Source organism: Phoxinus phoxinus (genome assembly GCF_949152265.1).
Source record: "Phoxinus phoxinus genome assembly, chromosome: 24".
NCBI classification, from domain to species: Eukaryota; Metazoa; Chordata; class Actinopteri; order Cypriniformes; family Leuciscidae; genus Phoxinus; species Phoxinus phoxinus.
In genome coordinates, this window is record NC_136899.1 from 4849844 (window position 1) to 4870968 (window position 21125).

Genomic DNA, 21125 nt, shown 5'->3' on the forward strand with positions numbered 1-21125 from the left:
ATATGTTAATATTGTTTTATGCACACTCAAACAAACCCCTGTGCTCTTTCCACATTGTAATATCTAAATTGTTATGGCATGTAGTCTCGATTAGGAAGCCAGAGTGATGCATTGACCATCCAGTCCATCAGGAACGTGAGGGGGAACAGCTTCTGTGCAGACTGTGACGCCCCCAGTGAGTGAGACATCATTTCATTAGATATTTGCCATAATGTGAAAAGTACATTCAACTAAAAATATTCAATATTCAAAATAATTGTAATAATTTTGGTTTTGGATATTTTCACCCACATTTGTACAAAGTAGTTCACTCAAAAATTTTAATTTCCTGATTATTTATTCTCCCCAAGATATATATTTCTTTCTTTTCACAGCGAAGAGAAATGTAGGTTTTGGAGGAAAATGCTCCTGCATCTTTTTTTATATCTAATGCAAGGGAATGGTGGTGTACGCAGCGAGAACCGCCCCGTAGTTTACATCCAGGATACACACACAAACTGACCATTTTAAATCTGAACAAACACTAATACACATCGACGACAATTTGTTCAGGGAATTCCTTCTCCACACTTCTCGCTGCCTACGTCACCTTCCCGACGTGCATACGCCATTCGAGAGGTCGTGAACTCAAACGTCTCGTGAGCACGCTGTGCAGAGTTGGACCACAGTGAGCATTTGTAGTTACTAGTTAAAAAAGTTAGATTTTTCTGAAAATAACTGATTGTTCCACTAGAGAAGACATTTATTCGTTTTGTGGAGCCCTTTGAAGCCTAAATATTAATTTTGAACCATTTAAAATGGTCTACATTGAGCACCATTCACTTGCATTAGATGGAGAAAATCCTCCAAAACCTTAATTTCTCTTCGGCTGAGGAAGGGAAAGTCATATACATCTTGGATGGCCTTGCGGTGAGTAAATAATCAGGAAATTCATTTGTTTGGTCAACTATTCCCTAAAGGTTGGCATAGTCATTGCTGAAAATGACTCATACCCGATCTTGAAGTGTGTGCAATGGTGATTTGGTATGGTACACTGAACTGTAGTTGTCTCTGACCCTCAGATCCAGACTGGGCTAGTCTGAACCTCGGCGCTCTGATCTGCATCGAGTGCTCCGGGATGCACAGGAACCTGGGTACACATCTGTCCCGTGTACGGTCTCTGGACCTGGACGACTGGCCGGTGGAACTCAGCATGGTGATGACGGCCATCGGGAACGCCATGGCCAACAGCGTATGGGAGGGCTGTGTGGAGGAATACACCAAACCCGGGGTAGACAGCACCAGGTGGGTTCCCTGTCCAAAGCTTTAGCTGGTAGCCTTGCAAACAATGTTTTTTTATTTTAGTCAATAAAATCATCATGACCAGATTATTTTGTCCCAGGCACCGTGAGTTAAAGCGACAACTCTGATTATGATAGATTATAAGGTTTGTCAAATTATTTTTGTTTTTGTGTTATTAGCCAGGTTTCCATCCAGTTTCCTAGCAACTTTTCTTTTGTTTCGTAAGCATCTTCCCAAACTTGTAATGAGAAGTGTTTATTGTCAAAAAAAAAAAGAAGCTTTAATGGCTTCCTGTGGTTTTCAACCCAAAAAAAGGTGGTTTAACGTTTAAAGATGAATTGTGTTAGTATGAAATTATTATATTATTATTATTAAATACAATTTTGGCCTCATTGTGGAGCAATACAAAGATGCACAGCAAACCTGGAGCTTTTTTTAATTGCATTATGAATCACGGGTTTTATTTTGGGACCTTATTTTGTTCTTTATAAAACACTTTTTCACAAATTTGCAATTAATTAAGAAACAATCTTGAAACTCAACTGAAAACATAATTATTGACTTAATGCTAGCTAAATAAATAATTTTCTACATACTGGCTTGCATAGACTAATACCAAATGGCAGCTCGTCTGGTCAATTTTAATAATGTTTGGAGTTGGACTTTTGGAAAGTTTAATGAATGAAACGTTCTAAGAAAGCTTTATTTTGCATCGTTTGACATTTAAACATGGCAGCTTTAAGTATTAAAGAAAGTGAAGTGTAGTATTGGAAAGGGAAGAGGTTACAATGGACTCTTTGTTCAGGGTGTGGAAGCATATTCAAGTAAGCCTTGCATCCAGTGTCAGTTAAATGATCAATGACTGAATTGTGTCAAAGTCTTCACCCAATCATCGGTCCATTAGTGCTGTTTGAGGAAGATGAGATGCTTCAGGAGATAATAGGGTCCATAGACCATTGTCTGAAGCTGCTCACCTGCTCTGCTTCCAGGCCATGTCTCGAGGTGTTTCCCCCCTTTAAGCCTGACACGCGCTCTCACGTTCCCAATCTGTCTAATGACCTGGAGAAAAGAGTGTTTTTGGTGGCAATTAAGGACACTATTACAGTCCCAAAGCACTCCCCTTGGGGCTGAACTGAGCTCTCAATGGCTCTGACAGCTATCCATCACTCAGGGGGGGTGTATCAGTCACTCCTGAGGGTATGAATCCAGTCGGACACCTTGACACCACCTGGCCTGCTCTAATGCATCATAATGTAGGACTGGTTTTAATGCTAACGCATTAGCATTAGCTGCTGAACTGTATCATATCTGTTTGATCAGGTTGAGAGATGCTATTGGATGGGTGGTTGGGATTTTTCCCAAGTTTATAGTGCATAATTTGTCATGCATGTTTGTGTTACGGACATGAATGACGCCTAAAAGTATGTGGCTTGATGAGGAGAGATGTGCGTACTTTTCTTAGGGATTGGACTTGGGATTTTCGCCTTGAACACCAGCACCACTCGGGTTTTTGCTTTTATGCTATAGCCAATAACCAATATGATGACCAATAATATATATATGGGTCACATATGGACAAACCCAGCCGCTGGGTTACATTTTTAAATTACATTTTTAACCCAACGTTTGGGTTTGTCCATATTTGACCCAAAATTTGGTTGAAACAACCCAGCATTTTTTAGAGTGTATATATATATATGGCTCATTTATTAAAAAATATGTTTTTATTTATTTTTTGCCATAAATATAGCCTTTGATGATGATATGGCAATAAAAATGTATAAATTAATTAATTCCTTTAGAACTAGCATCTAAAAAGATATGTAACAGAGATTATGTGTGTGTATATATATGTATATATATATACACGTGTCTGTGTGTGTGTATATATATATATATATGTCAATTTTACAGCACTTGCTGTGTGTGTGTGTGTTGTTGTTGTTGTGCATCCCTAGTTAATGTTTTTATGATCATGTGATGACTACATTTTCTGAGGAATTTTGCACAAGTGGATTGCATTTGCAAAAATTTCAATTTTTCTATCTATAAATATCTATCTACTGACTTAAATGTGTATATACGTTGTTTACCTGCTATAATACCTGTTTACAAGACAGCGAAGTGACCTGCTACTTCATAGTGTGCGAGACAGCATCAGGACTTCCCTCAGTGGAGAGCGTGAACAAAGATGTAACAACCGCCCTACAAAAGTGTGCGTGGCGCAGATAGCATGTAAAGGAAGATGGCCCTTTCGATCTACTCCCCACCTGGGGTGCTGCAGCTTTCTCTCTCTGTCTCTCTCTCTCTCCCTTCTTTTCTCTCACTCAGTGGCGAGTGATGGCTCACAGTTATCTATTGAGTGGTTGGCGGGCTGCAGCCGAGTGCTTTTGACTTGATGAAAGATTATTGATGCTGATATCCCCCCTCACACTTCAGTCGTCAGGACGGGCTCACTGCCGGAGGAGGGAATGTTTTTCATTGTCAGGAGAATCTGATGGTTCACGGCATCCTCCATTTCTCCCGTTCTCTCACTCGCTCACTCATTCTCTCACCCGCTTGGACAAAAACTGAAAATCTCATTACCGTCATAACTGATTTTCCTTAGCCAAAGAGTAATGGGTGAAACATGGTGTGTATTTAGAGTGCACATATGTTCAATATGTAGTCATCAGGATGCATTTGGTTTGTTTTTTTCTCAATACGACTATAATTACTGGTGTAATTTGATTGCGTCATTGCGTGCGCATGTGTGTGTGTGTGTGTGTGTGTGTGTGTGTGTGTATATATATATATATATATATATATATATATATATATATATATATATATATATATATATATATATATATATATATATATATACACACACACACATATATGTATACCTGTATACTCAGATTTCCTCACAGTCACAGTCTCAGCGCTTGTTTTTTTTGGTCATTCACTCATTGGTATGAATGGGTCATTTGGACGGTCAATTATATACGTCTCATCAAAATGTGGTTTGACATCAGTGAGATGAGTAATCGGGCTGGTTTTACCGTGGTGCAGTCAGGCAGGATTGATTTAACTCTCATCACGGAGGTGAAAACTAACATCCGAGTGAGGGTGACAAGTCTCGGTGTTCTCCGAGCTCATTTACAGCCCTGATGACTAATTTAAACCCCATAACACACGGCATGCGCGGATGTAATGGGCTCTGGATTACTTGCGTACACACTTTCCCATGAGCTAAACACAATTACTCAAATATGAAAAAGTCTTACTGTGGGATCAGGATGAAAGGCAGCCAGATTTCCTTCCACAGTCTTAATGAAATAAGATCATTTTTACTATTATTAGCTAGGTTGTATTGCTACTTGCTAATAGAACTAACAAGTTGATTTAGACTGTTCTATTTTTCATCTTAAGATTTCATTTAAACATTTATTTATCTTCTTCTTCTTTTTTTTATGCTGTCCAATCGCTCATAACCATTATTTATATTGTTTAAATATTCATATATTTATATTGTTTTATTTATTCTGCTTAAGTACTTGTAATAAAATAATAATGATTAATCATGATAAAAAATATATATATTTTTGTTCATTCAGCACTCAAAGATTAAAATGATAGAGATTTATTTCAACTTATTTTAAGTTTATGTTATTAATGCTATCTAAGCTCTCATGAAGGTTAAAAGTTGTGTTTACTTATTCTTATTTAGTATTTATTGTTACTTGTTTATTCTATTTTTATTACAGTAGGGTTGTTTTGTGAAACCAAGTAGGATAAATTCAGTTGAATTTTTCCACATTTGACTGTCATATTTCTTCAATACTCTGAATTTGTCCTACAGGTGCTGGTCATAAAATTTGAATATCATAAAAAAAAATATTTCAAGAATTCAACTTAAGAGGTGAAACTAATATACTACAGTATAGACGCATTACATGCAAAGTGAGATATTTCAAGCCTTTATTTGTTATAATTTTGATGATTATGGCTTACACTTACAGCTTATGAAACTCACGAAATCAAAATCCCAGAAAATTAGAATATTACATGAAATCACTCATACCATGGTCATTGAACCAGGTTTTGGTTTCATGAGTTTGATAAGCTGTAAGCCATAATCATCAAAATTATAACAAATAAAGGCTTGAAATATCTCACTTTGCATGTAATGAGTCTATATAATATATTAGTTTCACCTGTTAAGTTGAATTCTTGAAATAAATGAACTTTTTAATGATATTCTAATTTTATGACCAGCACCTGTATATTTGAGCATAAAATCTCAAGCATTATCATATTTCTCCCTCTGTGAAGTTAAATCAGGCAATTTTCATTTTCTGTTTAACTAAACCAAGATTTGACACGCATGGGATCTCAATGCGTCTCACCTGCTGATGTGTTTCCAGCCGTTTTAATTATAAATATTGTTTTAATTATTGAGCAGCGTCAATCGATCATGGAGCTCTAGGTAATCTGTTAACCAGATTGATAGATTTATGATAGATTTGCACAGTTTTGTCATGAATTCTTGTGTGGCCATCAATCTTGCTGTGTGGAGAGCGCGGCGCTGCAGAGGTTGGCTCATCCGAGGCTGTTTGGGCTTAAATTAGAAGTTGGCAGTTGTGTGTGTTTTCGTGTCGACTCTAATTGCCTGGCACCCGTGTGCCACAAGACCGAGAGAATTCTTTCAGTTGTTGGTGAGACGGGACGCTGACGATACACACATGTGTATGGCTTTGATTTGAATCGCTCGCGCCGCTTACGTCACATTATTGCTTTTGCAGCTCCGTTTAAACTACGCATTATGATTTGGGGGTTCATCAACAAACTAATTAAATGCGAAATATGTCTATTTTTGTATCTGTATCCGAGTTATTATAGTTAACTATACCCTCTAAAAAATGCTGGGTTATTTTAACCCAATTCTGGGTCAAATATGGACAAACCCAGCAATTGGGTTACATTTTTTAATTGCATTTTTGATCTAGCGTTTGGGTTTGTCCATATTTGACCCTAAATTGGGTTAAAACAACCCAGCATTTTTTAGAGTGTAGCTAAAACCATAAACAAACTTTCATTGCTTGAAATAAAATCAATGTTAACTGAAATAAAATATTATTTAATATTATACACTCTAAAAAATGCTGGGTTGTTTTAACCCAATTTTGGGTCAAATATGGACAATCCCAAACTTTGGATCAAAAATGCAATTTAAAAATGTAACCCAATGGCTGGGTTTGTCCATATTTGACCCAAAATGAGTGTATAGCTAGGCAACATTTCTCCTCTTCATTTAGTTTAACTTAATGTACTAAAATAACTAATTAAATATGTATTCATTTTTTTTTATTACAGAAACATAAAACAAGAACATTTAAATGATAAAAAAAAAAAAAAAATTAAAATATTTATGAAAAACTACAATAGCATATCAGTGATTATTAAACACTGATTTGTGTCTATTTATATATAATATAATGTATATATAGATATATAGTCCCTCCATCCCAAAACTCTTTATTTTCCTCTCTTTTATTTTCTTATTTTTTCCTCTTTTGAGGCTAGACTGAAAGAGATAACGATTGTGTGTCTCACAGTTTCTCACACACACACACACACACACTGAGACGATGCCCTTCGGCCAGAGCAGGTAATAGCTCTGATGATCCTCCAGTTTGTTTCAGAAATAATTTGCCGTTGCGTCTTCGCCACGGGGCAGTGGCACTAATACAAATGAATCACTTCACTAACCTCTTCCCCCTCTCGCACGCCGTCAATCCTTCCTCTCTTTCCCACCTGTCCTCTTCTTCTAGGTTTGCAGGACCTTCTCGTCGTGTTTTCAGTCTTTGCTTTCCGCTACTGTTTTTTGACCTGATGGGGATGCGTTTCTTGATCTTCGTGTGGTTTTATTACATTTGATTGTAGAATGATGCTCTTTATGCAAGCCAAAGTTTTAGTGGATCAGGTGAGAGATCGTGTTTGATTGACAGCTCAAGCCGTCTTCAGTCAGAGTAATGATGAATACAGTAACAGATCTCTGACAGCTTGATTGGAAACCAGAATGATGTTTGATGGTTTATAGTGTTTGAGAAGAACTATATACAAAAATAATAAAGAAATCTTTCTTCTCAGTAAGTACTGAGAAATAATGCACTTTACAGCATTTCTATCCTATCTATTTCTATTTGAATTCAGTTTCACGAATCGACCGTAATTATAAATACATCAGCACATACATGCGGCCTTTTATGACTTAAAATACCGGAATGATAAATGTTTGACAAAATGAATGGCTTTTGCTGTCGCACATTTTCATTTTCCCTTCTAGCAATGAAAATATGTTTTGCTTTCTTGCACATTTTTCAGAGTATTGTTTGTGCTTTCATAGCCTGCTGTAGAACATGTATTCAAGATAAAGAATATCTTTATTTTTGAACATTTTACAGTGGTCAGATGATTGGATTTCATAGTTTTTTAATAAAATGCTAAAAAATATTGCTAATCTTTTTTTCTCATAAAAATCCATAATCACTCATTAAAATCGACAAAGAAATGTAATTATCTATTAGTCAGGTCTCCATTGTGAACCAAAAAATAGATGTTTTGCACTATTTTAGCTTTACAACACAGACTAAATTATAATGAACTTGATTGAACTTATATATGTTAACGATTATTATTATGATTATTAAGTTTGCTGTCTGCAAGATTTCTTAATGTGAAGTCTCTTGCTCACCAAGGCTGCATTTATTTGATCAAAAATACAGTAAAAACTGTAATATTGTCAAATATTATTACTGTTTTCTATTTGAATATATTCCTGTGATCAAAGCTGAATTTTCAGCATCATCACTATAGTCTTCAGTGTCACATGATCCTTCAGAAATCATTCTAATATGATGATTTGCTGCTCAAGAAACATTATTATCAATGTTGTAAACCATTTTGTGGAACCTGTCATATTTTTCAGGATCTTCGATGAACAGAACAGCACTTATTAAAAATAGAAAACATAAAAATATTTACCGCCGGCTCTGATCAATTGAATGCATCCTTGCTGGATAAAAGTATGAATGTGAACGGCAGTGTAGTTTGTACACTCGGTTTGAAGTTTGAAAGCATTTAGCTGACAATCTTTAGCATATTTTATATAGAATATGTGTGAAGAAGAGCTAGACTCGCATGGTAGAACCATTAAAGCTCTTTGTTTGTGAATCTGTGTTGTGCCTGTTAAGTGTTTAGTACATGAAGAGTCATTGATAAAAGTGAACTACACACTGACACCGTCTCATTGCAAACACTCCCCCTCTGTTTCTTTCTCTCTTCCTGCCTCTCTCTCTCTCTCTGTTCTTTACAAACACTCCATCCCTGCTGTTCGGCTCTGCCCTCCCCTCTGTTTGATGTGTCTTTTGAGAGTTTCAGGGGGTTGTTTTGTGTTTGTGTGTGCCGGCGAGTCCCCTTCCTCTGAGCCCCACTTACCTCCATGAACCCATTCACTTCCTGGTCCTGCGCTCTGATTGGCCGTTAGTTGAAGAAGGCATTCACCTTCCTCCACGCCCTCGTCATTTCACTTGCATGTCCAATTGCTTTTTGGCCTTCCTGGAGAGACGCCTCCCCTCGAGTGTGCGCTACATAGGGACCCTTCTCATAAATCCCTGTGTGCTGTTTAGTCTGGGCTGAGTAATTGCCCTGTTGTTTCTTCCTCCGTATTGGAGTGCATTCATGTGTTCCTGATTCTCTGGGCCAGCCTACAGGAATCATTTTCACGTCTCTGTGATCATTAGGGTCAGGTGATGCTAGAAAAGCTCTTGTAAAAGCTTGACCCGATACCTCACTCCTGCTGAGCGCAATGAACACGATGTATGTTTAGGCTTTTAATTGTGTATATTAAAGAAAGCGAATTCACTCATTGAACTTCATGTTAATGTGACTAATTGTGTGTGTGTGTGTGTGTGTGTGTGTGTGTGTGTGTGTGTGTGTGTGTGTGTGTGTGTGTGTGTGTGTGTGTGTGTGTGTGTGTGTGTGTGTGTGTGTGTGTGTGTGTGTGTGTGTGTGTGTGTGTGTGTGTGTGTGTGTGTGTGTGTGTGTGTGTGTGTGTGTGTGTGTGTGTGTGAGTGATTGTGATGTGTGTGCGTGTGTGTGCGTGCACAATCATACAATTTAAGTATTTTATTAATTTTACAGTTTATTATTATATTATATTTAAATGTTTATTGGTATATTTTAAAAGCATTTATAATGCAATATATTTATATTAATTTGATTAATTAAAATGTTCCTCCTGTGTAGCTTTGATTATGTCAGTAAATAATTAATTAATTATAATAATTAATTGATTGATTTTCTATTTGTTGTTTTTTATTAATTAATTTACATTATATAATGTAAATAAATTAATATAAATTGAGTGAAATATGTTGATAATTATATTTATTATAAAATATTTATAATTAAATGTATTGATATTTAATATATCAATAATATTTGTTTTTTATTTACATTTTATTACATTTTATGGTTTTGTTTAAAGATAACAAAACCCTTTTTCCTTTAGAAAAAATGTGCGCTGAGACATTAAGAAAGTAAACGGGGTCAGTACTAATTTCATGTTGACTTTAATGATTTATTATTGAGTGACATCATGAAGTGCTAATGTTATTGTTGTTCTCTTTGAAGCAGTTAACAGCATTTAAAGTCCAGTTGGATATAAAGAGTATTTGGTCTCCTTTTCAGACTTATAGTCTCTCTCACACTCGAGTCCCCCGATGTCCCCCAAGCAACCCTGATATCCACTGCAAATATGTGTGTACCAGTGTGTGTGTGTGTGTGTGTGTGTGTTTCCTGAATGTGGTTTTCTCCCCCTGCAGAGAGAATCTTCCCTCCATCTCATCACTCTTTCCTGGCCTCCTCGTCCCTCCCTCGCTTTTGACACGCTAAAGCTGCACATTTTATTTTTCTTCCTCCTGCCGAGAGGAAGTGTCTTTTCATGGCTTCTCGGCTTTCTCCCATAAACCCCTCCACACAGTGCCCTGTGTTTGGATTGGGTCTCCATTTCAAACAAAAGTCTGAGGCGGGATTACCAGCCCCTCTCTTCCTCTCTTTCACACTTCTCCTTTCAAGTGGCAGTGGCCAGGGCTATTTGAGAAATCTTCTGAAATCTTCCTTCTCAAGGACAGGTGACCATAAACTGACTAAGAGAATCTTTCAAAGCTTCATAAAGGGCTGCAGACAGAAATGATGTGGATCAATTGCATGTATGGATGCTTAAATACATGCAAATTTATGTTGAAATCCTCCCCCAGCTATCCTGATAACTGATGTCGTCTCACAAACAGAAACTTCCATTAATCTGACAAGCACATAGCAAAGCAATAGTTCACCCATGAATGAAAATTGTCTATTTAATCACTCTAAAGTCTTTCCAAACCTGTATGTTTTTTGTTTGTTTTTATTCATGGACATAAAGAATGTTCTCACTTATTTTGTACACAATGAAAGGGAATGTGGATGTCATTGAGTTCCTAAAATATAACCATATAACTAAAATAACAATTTATCTTATTTTATTTTGAATGTGGACAGATACCATAAAGCTGCAAAAACAACAAAAACCTTATCTTCTCTTTTTTTTTCACTCAGAGTGAATGTGAATGGATATCAAGTTCCAAAAATGCGGGGAAAAAAGTAACTTATTTTATTTTTTATTTTATTTTGAATGTGGACAGATACCATAAAGCTCCAAAAACAACAAAAAGTAGCTTATTTTCTATTATATGTTATTTTGCAGTCAACATTAATGTGGATGTTCATCAAGCTACAAAAAAAAAAAGAGAAAAAAGTTCCTTATTTTTATTTTATTTTATTATTATATTTATTATGTCATCATTTATTTCATATTAAGTCATATGACATGTTTGTGTCACAGACCTAAATTAAAGTTAGCTGAAAATAACAGATATATTGAGACGTGCTGAGACAGTTTGTCCAAGATTTGATCAAAACTATCGTCATTGACATCAAACCTGGCTTGATGCGTCTTAATATTTAATAAATCATATGGCATACATTTACTTATTAAGCACAAATAGTATGGATAACTTATATGATTCCTTTTTTAATAATTTGGTGAGTTTGACAGGTCACCATAAGCCTCTATTGTGTGGAAAATATCAGCGTGAACCTTCATCAAAATATCTCTTTCTGTTTTCCTCTTGAGAAACGAAAGTCACACAGGTTTGTAAAAACACGATTATGAGTAATTGCTCATTTATGGGTGAACTATTCCTTTAAATGTCATTGCATTGAGGTTTGTTGGTGACCCTGTAAATGAATCTGTCCTTCAACTTGTCAAAAGTGATTCTCCCTCGTTAAACCCGGGTAAACTCGCCCTCCTCCTTCCCCAAACCTCTCTCCTCCTCGAGTTTAAGAGTCGCCCACCCTCTTAAACCCCTGTGATGGCGCGCTGGGTTTCCTGTAAAGAATTCAGATGAAGAGAGAACAACAGGGTGGGTCTCCTCAGAAGAAAAACAAGCTTTGAAAGATTGACTGCTGAAGGAGGAGGGGAGGGAGGCTAATTATACACACACACACACACACACGGTTTCTCTCTCTGAAGAACGATTCACTGTGCCCAGAGTCCATTCAATTGCTCTCTGCCTTGTTCACAAAGACCTGTCAGGATTTTCAGGGAAACGGCATTAAAGATGTGCTTTTCTTAATTAGCTCATGCCATTGTTGCCAAAGTGACTTAAACAACACTTGCTGGAACACACACGATTGTCTTCGGGGGAATATAACGATGGCGCGGGATAACTGATTATCAGTTTGGAGATGCCACAACATTTGTTCTGCTTCATAAAGCCAGTGCTGTTCAGCGTAAGAGTGCACTTCTGTAATGCATGTAAACGCTGAGATGTAACTGCTGACTTGAGTCATTTAATTAGACAATAAGTGTTTCCTTTTAGTATTTTAGGTCAGGTTTGTTTGGTTGCTTATTTTCTTATTCATTTTTTAATGACGCCTCGATGTGGTGCATTATACCTCCATAAGACACTGATTAAAGACCATGGACATGATTTGCTGAAACATTTTGGATTTGTGTATTTTCTGTTGAATATATGAGTGGAGTTTGTTGCCAGGATGCCGGGGTGTCAGACATCGAGCTCGGTCCTTCATATTTCCTTTGCATTTTGCTGTTGAAATGCTCGTGAGAGTTGTGACGTACGAGTTAGGGTTAGGGTCTGTTGTTAGCGCTGGTCCTCAGGATAATGAAGGGTTTCTTTACACTCCCATTGTACCAACAATCACTGATACACACACACTGTTTAACTGCCAGATTTAACTTGTGCTCGAAAAGGTGAAATTCATTATTGTCACTCAGGTTGCGGAAGTTCATTTATTAAGCCTTCACAATGGAAAATATAAGCCAGATCTATATTTGGATTTATTAGTTCGTAACTGAGAAGGTTGATCTCATGTTTAGTTGTAATAAACAGCGGCTCGTGAAAAAACACCTCAAATGGAAATCGCTGAACTCCAGATTACTTGTTTGTCTGTGTTTTCTGTTTTCAGATCGTCCCAGCACTTCCGCAGAGTAGAGCGAGCGAGTGCACATGGTTGCCAGTTGCAAATATTAAAGGGGTGATGAACTGAGAAATTAAATTTTCCTTGAGCTTTTGACATATAAGAGGTCATCATACTATAAGAATATCCTGTAAGTTTCAGAACTGAAAACTTCCTTGTTAGTCCAATAAAAGCTGTTATTGACACCAGGCCCAGCGAGCGACTGTGGGGATCTATGACGTCACAGGGCATCAAACCCCGCCTCCGCAGAAGAAGATCGCCTGTTTAGCCCCGCCCACCGACTCGCGCGTTACATGAAACTCATTATAATATGCAAAACTGTTATCCAATCATAGCAGTGGCCGATTACTAGTCTTCAATGCGGCACGCCCATAAAAACAGCGTTTCAGGAGCAAGCCTCAAAACCAGGGTAGAAAATAGCATATTACTTATTAATTTTGATGTTTTTGAATGTAAAAACCAAGCGAACATCATAAGTTGACCTCAGACGACAATATAGAAAATTTTTTAAATAGTTCATGACCCCTTAAAGTAAAACACCGGGCAGAAAATTAATCCTTTTAACAGAAAATCTCTAATTGGGGGAATTAAAATCTTGACATCTGGTAACCGCAAACATTAAAGCCAGTATTATTTTGTATCCTCTTGTCTCGTCTTTTTTCGTCAGCGATATTCCATGTTGATATAGTTACAATTATCGTTAAATGATATTGGTGTCGTCTCGTTATTATCTCGAAAAAAAGGTTGTCAATTAACTTTTTCGTCATCGATTTCGTTAACGAAATGAACACTTCTACAGTGAATAGTCTTGCGAATATTTATTTGATGGGTAAGTATATATATATATATCACTCTCATCTGTACTGTAATGTCATTGTCATTCCTCTCTCTCATCTTGTTGGTGTTACTGTAAACATTAGCACTGCCGTTACGGTGCCGGTGTCTTTGTGGAGTCGCGTCCCGAGGGAAAGCCGTCGCCCGACATCCCTCAAGACTCTCTTTACCTCTATCGGCTCTCTCTCTTTCTGTCTCTTCTGTCTGTCACTCACCCCAGCCAGGCGAACAACAGCTCCTTTCTGCTCCCCTTATCACCCGCCTCACGGGGTCAGCGGGTCAAACCGGCACTGAGCATGCCCAGATACACTCGTATCGATTTTAATTTTGCGGCGTACCCCTCACCATCGCCATGAATGCCAGCAGAAGAGAGGAGAGGGGGCGGCCGGGTGATAGAGAGGGATAGATAGAAGTCTGGTGTGCAGTGAAGAGTTGGACTCCATTCTCTCGTCCAAGTGTGTCTCTTTCAGCCCTTTTCTTTGGGCCTTCGATCTGGCGGGCTGCCGGCGGACCCCTAGAGGGTTGAGGGGCCAGTGTTGAGAGGGCCTCCTTTGTGGGGATTCACCGGGCAGGACTGACAACACTGACAGCGGCGATAAAAAACACGGCTTCCCCTCCACACACACACACACTCCTGTATTGTCCACGATAGACATGCTGTTCACAATGTGTAACCTTTCGATAGCCAGACAGATTTTAACCCTCTGGATTCTGATGGGGGGAAAAAACAGTTTAAAGGAAGTTAACGCTGCGGATGTGTGTGTGTGCGGTGTGATTTGTACATTTAACCTTCTTCCCTTGTGACCTCTATCATAATCATAGCTGAATTACTCTGGACTTCCTCAAAGTTACAGATAGGATTATGTCAGAAATACAGACTCTGCTGGGATTATCACTTATTCATAAGTCACAAAGTTTATCTAATGCATCAAGGTCCAGTGTTGCCAAGTCCCTGGTTTTCCCGTGGAATTGGGCTACATTTGCACTGATGTGCCGTGGGGTTTTTTTTGTCCATTAGTCCACTATTCACCCATCCCCCCCTCCCCCAAACGTGGCTTTACCAGGGAACCCCCCCTCCCGTAACACGACTGGGCTAAATTTGGCAGTGATTGGGCAGGTTTTAAATAGAAACCTGGTTTTGATACACAAACCTGGCAACCCTGTCAAGATAAAACATGTAAAAAATAAAAAATAAACTTTTTAACCAAAGATTGTAATGGAAGGGATTTATAAAATATATTATATTGTTAAATATATTGCATTAAATAATATATTTATATAGGTAAAACATTAAAATTATTTAATGCAAAAAAATAATAATATATGTAGCTTAAAATTTGCAGCTTTATGATATGAATGAATGAATATATAAATAGTACTTTAGTGCAAAAATATAAATTTCTATATATATATATATATATATATATATATATGAAAATAATTAAATATTCTGTAGGTTTAATTTATTTTTAAAAAGTTTAACTGGAAAACATGCCTTTTTAACAAGATTTTATTGTATGTGTGTATATATTAATACACACACACAATAAAATCTTGTTAAAAATACATGTTTTCCATAGTTTTTTAATAAATAAATGTATAAAATGTGAATTTTGCGTGTTGATTTTGTTGATTCAAAGTTTTGATTTACTTTACTACATTAGTATGGTGTTAGAATGACAACTGCAAAAATACAACCGTGTGTTTACAAGAGTAAAGCTGATCCCTGTGTGCATCCTCATCCTCAGGGAAGAGAAGGAGCGCTGGATCCGGGCGAAGTACGAGCAGAAGTTGTTCCTGGTGGCTCTTCCTCAGTCAGACGTGCCGCTGGGACAGCAGCTCCTGCGGGCGGTGGTGGAGGACGACCTGAGGCTGGTGGATCTCCTGCTGGCCCACGGCACCAAAGAAGAGGTCAACGAGACGTACGGGGACGGAGATGGACGTACCGCGCTGCACCTGTCCTGCGCCATGGCTAATGTGGTCATCACGCAGCTGCTCATCTGGGTAAGGGCGCTCGAGACACCCCGTGTTGCTTTCCTTCATGAAATCTCCCTCCGTCATTCACTTTAAATATGTGTCCCTGTTTCTCAGTACGGTGTGGATGTGAAGAGTCGCGACTCCCGTGGTCAGACGCCGCTGTCCTACGCCCAGCGAGCGGGAAGTCAGGAGTGCGCAGATATCCTCATCCAACACGGTTGCCCCAATGAAAGCGGTGGCCTGTCGACACCCACGGCCACACGACACAACCCCAACATCAACAACAACGCTCAGTGCGAGCTCAACCGTAGTGTTAGCATTATGTAATCGCGTCGATGTTCCCTAGATGCTGCTCTCGTTAAATGGCATCATTTCCCTCAGCAGTTCGTCATTATTAGGAAACTGTGCGTAGTGCCATGCGTGTCATGTAAAGTCATCACCCTATGACAACTTCCTGTGACCAATGCTAGCGAGCGGCGAGAATTAGCAGTGTTAACGTTATCAATGCGTGTTATTTTTAAGCTGAAGAAAATGATGTTTTTAGGGGTCCTCGCTTGTCTGAGCATAGACCAAAAAATGAAATGAGGGGCAACAGGTTCTAAACAAAATCAAGTTTTTATTTTTAAGGTGCGTCAGGTTAGAAATAATCAATTATGGATCATAATGCTTTTTCAGAAAGTTCAATTATGCTGTTATGGGGATAGTTCACCCAAAAATGCACTCTCCCTCAAGTCACTCCAAACCAGCATGACATTTCTTTTTTCTGCAGAAAAACAAGACAATATTTTGAAGAATGTTGATAACCGAACAGTTTCAGTTCCCATTGAATTCCATTGTATTTTTTGTCTGTATAATGGAAGTCAATGGGAACCAAAACTGGTTCAACAGAAACATAGAAAGTTATACAGGTTTGGAACAACATGAGGGTGAGGAAAGGATGACAGCATTTCATTTTGGGATGGACTATCTCTTTAAATCCGCGATTCTGACGAAACCTGTCAAGAACGTCTATTTCACCTCAAAGTCAAAAGAAAATAGTTTTGCAATTTTTTAGCAATTTTTTGCTAATTTTGCTTTAATTTTAAGGTTTAGATAAGGACAAAATATTTTTATTTTTATTTTAATATAGTACAAAATACTGTATTAGAGAAATATACAGACAAAAATTGGAGAAGAATTAGACACACTTTTTTTTTTTGAGGGGTGGTTTGTGTGAGAAAAAAAATCACAATGCAAAAACTTTCTTTAATTTTCTTTATGCAAAAGATATTTTAGGATTTTGGGGTGACCTGGATATGTTCTTGTGAGTTTCACACAAACACTCATAAACGCTTCATTAAAGTCAACTTAATCGTGAGATTTTTCAGATTTATGATAAACATTTAAATGCGTATTTGATCCTGTGTTTCACTCAAACTTCACACGTTTAATAGTTGTTCCACCATCGTGCCCTTGAACGAAACACTACGGGCTGCTGGGTAACGCATTACCATGTGTAGCATCAGTACGAGATCACCAAACCCAAGTCATCATACTCGCTCCTATTTTACATTTAGCCTTTACGTGATTGTCTTGGTAAGAAACACCGTGAAGGCTTGACTACATGACAAATACTGTGTTATTACGGATGCCTTGTCTGAATCATGAAGCACTCCTGCAGCGGACGGTACCTACACGCTAGATCACGAAGTAAGACGCTCTCGCCGTGAAGTGTGTGTTCGTTTTACGAGTCCGATGACCTCCACACTTGTGACAGTGTGGATGTTTTTGTATCCAGACGTGTGTTTCTAATCGAATGGGATGAACGGGATGTGGATTATGTACATTTGTGTGTATACAATAGCTTTTCCTTCTCCCTCTTGCAGCTAGCTGTGTGTCGTGTGGGCAGTTTACGGATGGGATGACCCATCCGAAACCTATCAGCCTTAACCCTCGTGTGTACGGTGTGAACTTTTACAAAACACTCCTTACTTGAAATATAAAATCATGATTAGACCCTGATTAATGTTTGGCACATGTCAGTTAAAGGGAAAGTGGTAAAGCGAGAGGGAGATGTTGAACCTCTTTAAAATGAGTTTTTACCAGACAGTATTTAAGTTTACATGATGTTTTTTTGGGGGGGTTTTTTATATGGAAGCTTGTTTCCGCCACAAAATAAAGAATAGAAAAAAAAGTTTTTGCACATTTAGATCTCATAATTCTGAAGGAAAAAAAGTCTGAATTGCGAGGTATAAAGTGAGATTCTGAGAAAAAAAGTTATTTTTCTGACGCTTTTTCCCACTATTGCGAGTCTGTATCTGAGGGAATATACAATTCTGAGGGGTGGAAAAAGACAGAATTGCGATTCTGCAATATTTATTCTGTGGCAGAAACCAGCTTCTATAGTTTGGCCTTCTAGCAGGTACGTTTTCTTTCATATTTTAGTCCGATTTGTACATGCAACCCTCACATCTAACCAAGCTTTAGGAGAAATGCCATTGATTTAAAATACAACAGCTTTTAAGTTCCGCGGCTCATTGTATTTTAAACCTGTTTTTAATTCTGGAAGGTCATTTGGAGCAACATGCATGTAAAGTTTCCTTTTGGTGATCTGCCCATGTGACCCTTTTGACCTTCATAAAGTGAACATAGATCAACGTTATGAACATTTTTTTGAAATACACGTTGAGTTTGGGCTCCTGTGTATGGCGTGAGGTTACTTGGATGAGCTTTTGGGAGTATGGCAGTTGAAAATTATAATTCATCCTTGCGACTGCCGGATTATTGACCGCTGGGATGCGCCTGTAAAGCTCAATAAGTATCCCAGTACCAGAGAGGCACCGTTGTTTTTAAGTTGTTTTTGGTACCTGTTTTTTGGGTCTCAATGTGTGCACATTGTCTGGCCATTAAGGTACTTTGTGTATTATATGTACATTTGACATATTTATAAAAGCAAGATGTAAATAATTCTTTTTGTTGTTGCTTTTATTGAGCTGTTTGATAACTTTTTGTTGGTTCTTTTAATTTGCCATTGTTTTTAATCGCTCCTTCTGAACATGACGGAGCGCTTTCATGAGAGTTAGCTGTTGTCTGATTGGATGCTTGGCTGGATATTGACATAATAAACACTCCAATAAAATGATTTATACCATGAGTGCTGAAAAAGTTTGTCATTCATTCGTCATATATGATTATGAAAAAGTATGCTTGAGAATTTGTCAAATAATATGGGTTATATTTGTGGGTTGTTTCTTGCAGGATTTTCAATGTCCCTTCAGAACTTTTCTCAATGTGTTTTCTCAACCTGAAAATATATATTTTTTAAATTGTTATTTTCCTGAAAAAATTGTGGGAATAAAGAAAATGCTAATTTTTATAGTGATATTTTTCTAGCCATGTTTTGTTTTAAAACATTTGACACTATAAAATCTAACTGAAGTTCTGTCAATTCTAGTCTAAATTAGCTTTGCAGTCATCGATATGCTAGTGTGTATAGTCCTAAAAGCTGACCAAATTTGTTTTTAACTAGCATGTTTTGTACATATTGTGTTTATATTTTGTCCGAATGTAGGAGTACATGACGACAAAATATGTGCACAGTTAATCTTCCAGGAAACCTGCTCAAAAATATTGATGACAATCTTTAACTTGGGTTTTGTATGGTTATTCTTCACAAAATCAACAAGGTGTGTGGATGAGAACAAAGGTATTTATAAGGCAATGTCAGCAACACTTGTAGAGAAATTAGATGATCAGAAAGTGGAACTGAGGAAAAATTATACTTTGGCAAAAATATATACTTTTTTTGCCTAAGCGTTTCAGCACACAGCCTTCATCATGGCTAAAAGACTGCAAACAAAGGAAACTCATTCAAATATAACACAGACAAGATTCAAACTTACAATTGACAAATGAAAGTTAAAATCATCTTGAACTTGTAAAGAGTGCTCCAGCGATGACGTATTTTTGTAGGCCAACCTGGAAGTTTGCATCTCCATCGTTCCTTTGACAAAAGCCAATAGGTTTTTTCCATTTGTTTTGGATTATCACAGAAAACGAGCGTTGTGGCCAACAAACGAATTTGGAGGCCTAAATATACAGTCTGCATAAGTAAAAAGCCAAAGTTAAAGCTTTACACAAATTACACTACGTCCACACCACTAAGCTTTCAATCTTTATATAAAAGCTACAAGTTGGAACGTTTAAGTTAGAATATTCTGCAAGAGTGTGAGTGTAAACACAAAAGAGTCCCATTTAGCCACTGTCTTTTTCAAGACATGTAAAAGATTACAATAAAATCACAAGGGGGTAAAGAGTGGTGCAGGGATGACGTATTTTTGTAGGCCAAAACCTGGAAACGCATTAGCATTAGCACTTCTGGATCCATCGTCCGGGTCGAGTTTTTGGTTAAATGCTTTTAATAAGGTCTGTGGTGAACACAAACTCTAGATATTTTCATGTATGATATGAAATCATAGACATCATTAATACCCTCTTGTGTGTGTTTTTTTAAATAGCTTTTACTTGTCTTGTAAAAGGCAGTTGCTAACAAGTGGCTAATGGGACTCTAGAGGCTGTCAGGGATATTAAACGTCATTAGCCGAACAGGTAAACTCTTCTAGTCACTGGTTTGCTTCCACAGCCTTGTTGTGTTTATAATCATGCTTTTGCAAACTATTATAACTCAAACTTTCAGGGGAAATGTTTTTAGACAAAGACTGAAAGACTTGTGGAAGCTTAGTGATGGTGACATTGAAGTCATGTGACTGTGGTGTAGTTTGTTTGTTTAACTTTTGACTTTTGCTGATTGTATTTACGCTTTAAACATTGCATTTGTGAAGATTCTCATGATGAATAAAACGTGTAAGAATCCGCTAAAGCCTCTATTTTCTGAAATACTAATCCAAAAGATCCTTTTTGGTTTTGTCCAGGGAACCAATGTGATGCTAACTTCCGGGATGGCCTACAACGTCATTAATTATGTTTCTATGCTGAAAATATCTTGCCTTAAACACAGACTTTACTTCAGGCATTTGCCCAAACCCATTAAAACCCCTTAAATTAAAAACCCGGATGTTCAATGATGCCATCAGTATTTTTCCTAGAAGAGCAAGACTGTAAATTTTACATGTATTTGTGATGAAGGCTAATTGTGTTTACATATTAGCATATAGATGCTTAGCTCAACGCTAACAGGCATGGACTAAAAGACAGGAAAAAGTCAATTTCAGTTTCATAGGCTGTTTAATTGTCATTTTATGTTTTCTGTCCTTGCATTCTCTCAGTCTTTGCGCTTATCACTTGTTCTTTCTTTCTTTCCCGTCCTTGTTTGGATTCTCCGTGTCTCTCTCTCTCTCGCGCCTCGCGCGCGCGCTCTCAGTGTGTTAATTTGCCTGAGAATGCATTAGCTGTAATGAGAGCTGAAGGCCGAGGGAATCCTCCAGGGTTCCATTAATCATGGACCCTCA

At 37.6% G+C, this 21125-nt stretch overlaps 1 protein-coding gene across 3 annotated transcripts in view; it reads left to right on the plus strand.

Moving 5' to 3' along the window:
• agap3 (ArfGAP with GTPase domain, ankyrin repeat and PH domain 3) overlaps positions 1-18817 on the plus strand; it is a gene marked incomplete at its 5' end in the record, with an annotated part of 165550 nt that extends 146733 nt beyond the window's left edge. For all 3 annotated transcript variants that reach the window (XM_079601607.1, XM_079601608.1, XM_079601606.1), the window contains 4 exons: positions 85-175; positions 1062-1284; positions 15450-15705; positions 15793-18817. In XM_079601607.1, coding sequence (XP_079457733.1) covers positions 85-175; positions 1062-1284; positions 15450-15705; positions 15793-16005 — 783 coding nt within the window. In that variant the 3' untranslated portion in view covers positions 16006-18817. The remainder of the gene's footprint in view (positions 1-84; positions 176-1061; positions 1285-15449; positions 15706-15792) is intronic.
• Between the last annotated feature and the right edge of the window lie 2308 nt (positions 18818-21125).